The 9810-nt window shown below is 33.8% G+C and overlaps 1 protein-coding gene across 2 annotated transcripts; it reads left to right on the top strand.

Moving 5' to 3' along the window:
* Nucleotides 1-994: 994 nt before the first annotated feature.
* On the top strand, nt 995-4915 carry LOC143577264 (vesicle transport protein GOT1-like). 2 transcript variants are annotated; one of them, XM_077061140.1, is made up of 7 exons: nt 995-1053; nt 1177-1220; nt 1529-1620; nt 1745-1825; nt 2372-2469; nt 2561-2642; nt 4481-4915. In XM_077061140.1, the coding sequence occupies exons 2-7, from the start codon at nt 1190-1192 to the stop codon at nt 4517-4519; spliced, it is 423 nt and encodes a 140-aa protein (XP_076917255.1). In that variant the 5' UTR covers nt 995-1053; nt 1177-1189; the 3' UTR covers nt 4520-4915. The 2 variants fall into 2 exon arrangements, with proteins under 2 accessions (XP_076917255.1, XP_076917256.1); XM_077061141.1 differs by lacking the exon at nt 995-1053 and having other exon boundaries at nt 1160-1220.
* The last annotated feature ends 4895 nt before the right edge of the window (nt 4916-9810 follow it).

The following is a 9810-nucleotide window of genomic DNA, read 5'->3' as shown; positions in this document are numbered from 1 at the left end:
CAATTACGCTGTCCTGCGGGGAGCATGACCATGTGTATACGAATAGGTACTTAACTAAGTCGAACGATGCGGTGTTTGCTGGGATATTTAGTGTAGAGACTTGAGTTTATAATTGTATTGTTTTCAAACTTGGTTATTCCTAAGCCACGTTGGGCCGAAACCTATGTAGTCTCGAGGGGTAATTAAGTAAAAGAAAATATTTTAGCGTCATCATATTCACCAGCATGTGTTGTTAACGTATTTTTCTAAACATTTTGTAGGTAATCAAGAATAGGGCTTGGGATGACGAAGTGCTCAAGATATCCGATGGCTCAGATCTTTTTGTTAAACTTAAATGTTAAATGAATGGTGGTTTTGTAAATAAACAAGTAATCTTATATACTAAAACGGGAACTTTTAAAATCCCGTCTTTTATTAATGTAAATATTATATTTTGAATCCACATGTTATAAAGTCTTCCGCTTTTAAACCGTTAACTCTGATATATTTAGAAATGTGGTACCAAATTTTGGTCGCACTCCCAGCCCTAAGATGGGTGTGACACGCCACCTCCCACTACCGTCCACAAGCCACCACCACCCACTAGTCCCGCCACCACCACCAACACTACACCCACCCACCACTTACCAACAATTTCATTTTATTCATTCGTTTTTTCTATCTACCTAACAATGCAAGGTAATGAATCATTCTATTCCCACTTGGTAACCAAACAACTCAATATGCATTTCTATCAGTTGTCCATTTCATTACATGTTCCGTTCCATTCCCATGTCAATTCTACCACACAACCTTTAATATAATAATAAAAACAATAGTAACAATGCTATGAAAAATTGGTATAAAATAGTCACAACTATACGTTATTAGCACCAATTAAAAGTGTATATTATTATTAATAATAATAATAATTAATAATCATCGTCATCATCATAAAAGGTCAAAAATTGTGGACGATAAATAGAAACACCAAAATTGATGTGTCCCCAAATTTCACTTTCAGATACATAGCCATAGCCGTATACTCTTGCTGCTCTTCGCTCTTTGTAACAGGTCTGGTTTATCCTCTCTATCACTCTTCCGTAATCTATCTACTAATTATTCTCCCTCAGTTCATATTCGATTATTACGGGTCAAAACCCTACTCTCACCTTTCACCAAAACGTTACCGTTTAGGTTTTTGAACATCATGGCTGGCCTGGAGGTGAACGACTGGAAAAGTAAGTCTGTTATTTATACATTCATTTCATTTATCAAGTGTAAACATTACAAAACCTTTAATCAACAAACATAAAACTGCATACATTATTGGACCATAGGTATTTAAGAATTTCATGAAATGTAGACTAAAGTTATTCATGCCACAAACATTATATATTACGCAGAAAGTTGTAAATAATGAACATTGAGCCTTTAAGTTGAATACTTTAAACTCTCTAGTTTAAGATCAATGTTGGATTTTGAGCAAATTGTGTCTAAACTTTATGGATTTTGATTCCTCTTAAATGTTTGGTTTCTAATGCAACAGAGATTGGACTGGGATTAACTGGATTTGGTGTCTTTTTCTCGTTCTTGGGGATCATGATGTTCTTTGACAAGGGGCTGCTTGCGATTGGAAATGTTAGTGTTTTTCAGTTTATTCAGTTTTGCTGCTTTATGTATATGCTTTATTGCTTTTTCTTGTTGCTGAGGTTGAGATGACAACTTCTAACATAGAAGTTCTTTTGTGGGGGTACTGAACCAGATCCTGTTCATCTCAGGGGTGATAATGACCATTGGGATCAAGTCGTCTTTGCAATTCTTCACTAAACGCAACAACTTAAAGGTTTAAACACGCTCTTACTCTCTCTCTCTCTACCCCCCCCCCTATACATACACACATGTGCATGTATAACTATATCTATACTCTCTAATAAAAAGCTACAAGTTTTGCCACTTGTCACTCCCACGTTAGACCTCACCTTTTTTAAGAATTGTTAATTTAATACTTAATTCCTATTTATCTGCAAATATTTGAAACTTACAATTACCTCATATTTTATAACCTTTAATGGATCCAAGATATGTAAAACATGATTCTAATAATAGTAAATGATTTTCATTACTTAATTATTATAACCTTTAATGAATCCAAGATATGTAAACATGATTTCAGTAATAGTAAATGATTTTTTAATTTTATATGTTTTTGATTCTTCATGTATAACTTTTCATTACTTAACTATTATATGTTATCTTTTGTTGAAAAACTCGTGTAGTACACGGGCCTCAAGCTAGTATGTCTATATATATTTCCACTTATTAATTATTTTGTATGCGTGATTCGTTTACATTATTATTCTTATAGATCACTTTTCTAAATTTTGCTCAGGGGACAATTTCGTTTGGTGTTGGTTTCTTTTTTGTGATCATTGGTTGGCCTGTGATAGGAATGGCCATAGAAACATATGGGTTCATTATACTGTTCAGGTTTGTTCAATATGATGATCTTCATGAGATGAATACTTTAATACTGCTTGTGGTACTTGTCTTTACTTACTTTTTAATGTTCTCTGTGCAGTGGCTTCTGGCCGACGCTAGCGGTTTTTGTGCAGAAGATACCTGTTATTGGTTGGGTGTTTCAGCAGCCGTTTATTAGATCGGTATGTGTGTTTCTGATCTTGTAATAATTGATTGTGATCATGGGATTCAACTAGATTGGTTGACCGGTTGACCATCCACCTAGTAAGAAAATGGGTCAGGTTCTGTTTAAAAACCCCGTGTTAGATAGATAACCCACTTTTAAAATCCCCTGTTTAAAATGGTGACTCTGGCTCAACCATCTAACTGGTAGTCTATGTTTAGCTTGTTTTTATTTAAAACATTTAGATTTTATAAATTACTCTTTATTGACAATTTGTGTTTGTAGTTATTGTTTAAATGATATTTATGGCTTTGCTATGGGTGGGATTTTTACTGGGTATGGTTGTTTATTGATAACAGTCATTAAGTTATGCAAAAGCATAATTACCTAAGTAGCTAGATTAGCGTAGGGTAATGTAAGGAGCATACGGTTAGTGTAACATGTCTTATTTGATTAAAAAGCAAAATCCTAAGAGTCTGATTATGAATATAAAAGAACAATCTAAAACTAGTTAGAAAGTGATATAACTTACAATTGTAAGAAATAGCCAGGGTAAGGAATTGGATTTAGAAATCAATAATATGAAAATTCTCAGTTTCTTAAATGTCGCTTATCTTTTATTTTTAATTTTTTTTCTGAGTAAAGTGCGGTTTTCGTCCTTGTGGTTTGTTCACATTTGCTATTTCAGTCCAAAAGTATAAAATTTTCCTTTTTCGTCCCTAAGGTTTCATTTTGTTGCAATTTCGTCCACCTTGTTAACAAATTTTGGACTGAAATAGCAAATTTAATAAACCACTGGGACGAAATGTGGAACGAAAATGAAACCTTAAGGATGGAAAAAGCCAATTTTAATCATGTAGATGTAGTAAGATACTATTTTCAATAATCAGTTTTATATTACTATATTTTATTGCTTATCTGCTAAGGACATTCTTAGAAATATTCAAGACACTATGATATATTGATGATGTATTGCCTAGTTTTATAAACATCTTCTAGACACCAAACTAGGTTCTTCATATGAAGTTTCTGTCATCATTTGTTAATGTAACAACTCTTTAGTGAAATGCTTGAACACGGTCTGCATTTTGCACCACTGATTGAAATTTTAATACTGTAATGTGACCACTTGCTGCTTTTCTTCAGTTTTAGCTGTAGAAAAGACACACACATGAACTAATGTGAACATTATTAAGTAGGGATGAGCTTGGGACAGTACTTGTATCCGTACTCGTATCTGTAGCCAATTGTACCCATACCAAAAATCAATAAAAACATGTACCAAAAATTGGTATGGTACGAGTACGGGTATTTCGGTAAAAACATGAACTGATGTGAACATTATTAAGTAGGGATGAGCTTCGACGATCTTGAAACTGGTACCGGCACGAGTAACAAACAACCTGAATTAGTCTTGGTATTGGTACTTGCACAGGTACGTGACGGGTACAAAATTAGTACCAAGTATCAAATTGGTCGCCGATTTTATGAAAAGATAATATTGAAGAACATTAATTCGGTCGCCGACTTTAAGTGATCTGTTTGTTTGTTGGTTCGAGTCTTGGATGTTATATTATTTAATACTGAAGAAACGTTTGGTACTTGTTCAATAATAACATGACTGGAGAATTTATTTTATATATTAAATATGAAGAATCCCAATTAAACACCTATATATTTCAAACAGGTACAAAATACCAAACGTACCCGTACCGTACACCTGCACCGAAATTCAACAACAATGAGTACCAATACCCGTACCGAATAGGCTAAATTGGTACGGGTATTTGGGACAAAATGCTCATCCTGTTATTAAGTCATGTTGTATACTTATAAAATATAATATTTTGTTGATAGTTCTTTGACCGCTACCGTGGCAAAAGGGTGCCTGTATAAGCTGAACCAGCCAATGAAGCTGCAAAGACCGATCATACTTGCAATCATGTGTTAGACAAAGTGTTCCAGGTTGAGATTAACGTCTTTGGGATAACATTACCTTTACTTTTTGCTAAGTTGGTTACCGAAATAGAGAATCATTTTGCTGGTTTCATGTTGCCCGTTTAACTGTGTATGCATTCGGTTCATTGTTAGATTGTTTCTATCTGTTTTGTGCTATCAGCTTGAGATATTGTTTGTGAAGATTCACCTGACCACTTTAAACATTTCCATATTCAACAAAATCAAATCAGTGCAATAATATTCTGGCTTCCAAAGGGCTCTGTAACATATTAATTGTGAAATAATGTCATTACTACTGGAAATTAGAACAAATTTATTACAAACTCTTGACATTATGTATGTCATATGTGTATATAAAATACAAAATTAACAATTTATTGGTTACGTGTTTTATGACGAGAGCTTGTCATATGTGTATATAAAATATAAAATTAACAATTTATTGGTTACGTGTTTTATGACGAGAGCTTCGCAACAAGCTAAGATGTGCATAAAACGAAAAAATGATGAGCATAATGAAATTTCCAAAAAACGATTTAACGCTATTTTAGTTATAAAGCGTACTTCAAAATTAACGTATTTATGATACCTTAATTAACAATCTTTTTTTACTTAAGCTAAGAATAAACTAGAAGTTTCTACATTATGATATCAGAAATTAATATGTTAAATGGCATTGACGTAAACTTATTTTTGAATGGCTTAAACCTTAAAATGATTCTTTTTAGGATCCATACAAAATAAAATCTAAGGAATTGATAGAAGAACCAATGATTTTCTTTCCTTTTTATGACAATTTTTAAATACACTTGCAATAAATCCTCTTTACGTCAAAAAATTGATAGGTAAAAGAGATTAAGAAAGAATTCAGAGAGAAGATTAACCAACTTTTGCCTGATCTCTCATTAGCTCAAACCAACTTTTGCCTGATCTCTCATTAGCTCAAACGATTGTTATGTACAACAACCCTAACTAACTAACAGTTCGTTATATACTTATAGGATTGTCCCTTACTATTACAAGTATTACAAGACCAGTCCCTCTTTATCTATCTATTACAATTCAAGTCCTTATACAATCTTAAACATAACAATACCCCCTCCTTATTAAAGATCCTTGACCCAAGGATACTACAACTGAAAATCAGAAAATCGACATTGAAACTCATCTCTAAATTCCCACGTAGCATCACAAATCGGAAGATCCTTCCATTGCACTAAAACTTGTCCAACAACTCTATTTCTTCTTCTAGTGATTCTACTATCCAAAATCTTTAAGGGCGGTAAGGAAAGTCTTGGATTAGTAGTGGGTATGACTGAAACATGTGTTGAAGGACTAGATGCTTTCTTCAATAACGAGACATGAATAACTGGATGAATATGGGCTTCTTTTGGTAAATCCAACCTGTAGGCAACAACTCCTACTTTTTCAATGATCAGATATGGTCCAAAAATACTTTGGAGACAACTTATTATATCCAACAAGCCTTAAGGATGACTTCACGTAAGGCTGTAGTTTAACATATACCCAAGTTCCTGTGGCAAACTTCTTTCACTTCTTTTCTTATCTGCATATTGTTTCATCCTGCTTTGCGCTTTGATTAATGCTTCTTTCAGTAACTTTACTGTAGCTTCCCGATCACACATCATATCATCCACCTCTACTACATTTGAATCCCGATGGATATATGGAACATGCAATGGTGGAGCATATCCACATAAAGCTTGAAATGTGGTTGTTCGGATAGTGGTATGAAAATTTGTGTTATACCAGAATTCAGCCAATGACAACCTAGGCTTTTGTAATACCATACATCTCAAATAGGCTTCCAAACATCTATTTACTACTTCTGTTTGCCCATCAGTTTGTGGGTGATATGCAGTTGACATATTGACTGAAATACCCTGAATCCTGGTGAATTCCTTCCAAAATGCACTCAAGAAAATAGTGTCCCTATCAGATATAATTGTAGTTGGCCATCCATGAAGTTTGTAGACATTATCTACAAAAGTTTGAGCTACAGTGGTTGCACTATATGGATGACACAGAGCTATGAAATGAGAATGCTTGGTGCGTCTATCAACTACAACAAAAGTTACCTCTTTACCCCTAGATATTGGTAACCCAGTAATAAAATGCATGCTGATATTAGAGAATACAAATATTGGTATAGGCAATGACTGTAATAATCCAGGATAAGAAACAGTTTCTGATTTTACTTGTTGACAAATGACACAATTTCTCACAAATTCTCTAACTTCATTCAACTGCCCTTTCCAATAAAACATACTTTTTAGTCTTTGTTGAGTGGTATGCACACCACACTGACCACCCATAGCAATGGAATGACATTCCTTAATAATATCCTGCCTCAAGCTTGAATCTTGACCCACAACTAGTTTATTCTTTCTCCTTAGAAGGTTATCTTGCCATGTAAAATGGTTCGATAATTGACCTTGTTGCAGATCTAAGATCGGTTTTAGAATTGCAAGGTCAGTCTTCCAAGAATTCTGAATTCTAGACAGAAATAATGGTTGAAAGGAAATGAGTGTTAAATTGAACATAGACACTCCTTCCATTCTAGAAAGGGCATCAGCAGGCACATTCTCACAACCCTTTCTATATTGTATCTCAAAATCATATCCCATTAATTTCACAAGCCAAGAATGTTGTAGTGGTGTGGTGATATTTTGATCAATTAAGTTTTTGAAACTCTTTTGATCTGTATTTATGATAAAAACGACCGGTGATTAAGTAATAATGCCACTGCTTAGTAGCTAAGATAATGGCCAAAAGTTCTTTCTCATAAACAGACAAAGTCTGCTATTTAAGAGAGAGAGCTCTGCTAATAAAAGCTAGAGGGTGTTTCCCTTGCATCAAAATGTCACACCCCGACCAAAGGCGGAACATGCCAGGGCGTAACGTATTGATTGGACAGTAGCTTAAAAGACACTAATTAAAGTGACAATAATTATTTAATTCATTAACATCAAAATAAGTACACAATTATAATAATCAAAACAATTACATCATATTTATTGTTTGGATAAATATCCTAAGGTAAAAACTAATATCTTCATTCTAGATCAATGTAAATTACTTGTATTTGTAGCATGTATAAAAATAGAGTTTGTTAGCACAAATGTTGGTGAGAATACATAAGTTTTAGTTGAGATACATATATAGATAAAAACCACAATTCATATGTAAATGATGAGTATTACAATTCTTATGAAAATGTAAACAACTAAATAGATGTGAACCCGTTCTTATTGATACGAAATCAAAGTACTTGGGTAAATGTATGATCATACTAGATGAGGATAGATGAGGATGAGATACCAACCACCAAACATAAAATAAACAACTAAGCACATAAAGCATTATCATAGAGCATGCAATAAGCACACATAAACATATATTGAATTGTGTTTTGAATAGATGTGGGAATAAAACATAAGTAAACTTGAATATGGTATACATGCTACCCCCAAAATATAAAGGATCGAAAAAGGGGTATGTAAACTCACATGAGATGTATAGAGAGTGGTAACGAGTCGTCGGCTTAAGCGAGTTGATCGGTCACGTTGCGAATTCCTATGGATTGTCCTAAATAGAAAGTGTACTTGAAATAAACATCTTGATAGGAACACGAGCAAGAGAGACACTAGGGGATTCTAGGGATTATACGGATTTGGGATCGTTGGGGTTTTTATGTGTAAACTTTAGTTGGATTAAGCTTTTTTATATTTTAAAAAAATTAATAAATAAAGGTTTATTGGATTAAATAATCCAAACTTTGGTCAATTGGCCAATATTAATCCCAACTTAAGAATTGGCTCACATTAATTCCAACTTTCACTGTATTGGCTGTCAACGAACCTTTTCCTAACGGAGTCTAACTCCGTTAACTTTTGCTTACGTGGCTGCTTATGTGGCACAAAACAACATTAATATTTTAAAAACACTCTTTTAACACATATATCAAAGTTCATGGACCATTTGTAAAAATTACCCATCACCATCTAACATCTTATACCATCACTACACCATTACTACCAGTCTACGACCACCACATCAAGCTACCATCACCTCACCATTATCACCACCATCACTACATAAGCATGGCCACCACACCATTCTATTCAGAAAAATCAGAGTATGTGGATCTGAACGAAATTTGAACATTGACAGAAATTTGATCGGAACAAAATAAATATGTTTTGTAGAGTTATTCTGCCATCGTACAATTCGTAACATATTGTTTTCTTATAAAAACCCGCTGGAAAACTTAATCATGGCCGGAAAAACGAAAATGACCGGAAAAAGTAGTTAGGCCACAAGAACAACAATTTTCTTCACCGGAGAAATCTGTTACAGTCGGAACTCGATGTGTTATTACTAAATCAGAAAATGAAACTAATATGGCTTGCCGAAAACGCGTCCCCAGAATGGCCTCACAGAAATATCCAGTTTCTTGCCGGAAAGAAAAACAGTTACGAGATCAATTAACACTCTACAAATCATCAAACAATTCTGATCATTCTCACATCCATGGCATGAACGTCGCCGGAAATTTCTATTGTTACAGCGAAAAATATGGTTACCTTGCCGGAAAACCGTTTTAACCCGGAAATCTTGCCGGAATCGTCAAAATCATCACCGGAAAATATGGTAGCCTAATGTGGTAGTGGTGGTAATGGTGTGGTGGTGGTATAAGATGTTAGAGAATGATGATGGTGATGAGTAATTTTTACAAATGGTCCATGAACTTTGATATATATGTTAAAAGAGTGTTTTTAAAAAATTAATGTTTTTTTGCGCCACATAAGCAGCCACGTAAGCAAAAATTGACGGAGTTAGACTCCGTTAGGAAAAGGTTATTTGACAGCCAATACAGTGAAAGTTGGGATTAATGTGGGCCAATTCTTAAGTTGGGATTAATATTGGCCAATTGACCAAAGTTTGGATTATTTAAATCCAATAAACCATAAATAAATAAATAAACTAACCAGGTTTTTTTTTTTGAAATAAGGAGGTGATTAGATTAAACCAATAAGAAAACTATTTTAGTGTCGGGGTATTTATTATTAAAGTTTGGTGATGTTTGGTTCGATAAAAAGTGTCATGGCTCTTTATTAATAGATTTAGGTTTATTATTATTATTATTATTATAAAACAGTAACTAATAAATAATATGTGAAAATGAGTTTGAACAAGGAGTGTAA

Source organism: Bidens hawaiensis, unplaced genomic scaffold, assembly GCF_021521415.1.
Source record: "Bidens hawaiensis isolate Kalapana, Puna unplaced genomic scaffold, B.hawaiensis_p1.1 tig00028499_1, whole genome shotgun sequence".
Lineage (NCBI taxonomy): Eukaryota > Viridiplantae > Streptophyta > Magnoliopsida > Asterales > Asteraceae > Bidens > Bidens hawaiensis.
The sequence above is the reverse complement of the archived record's forward strand: the minus strand, read 5'-3'. Positions and strand labels throughout refer to the sequence as shown.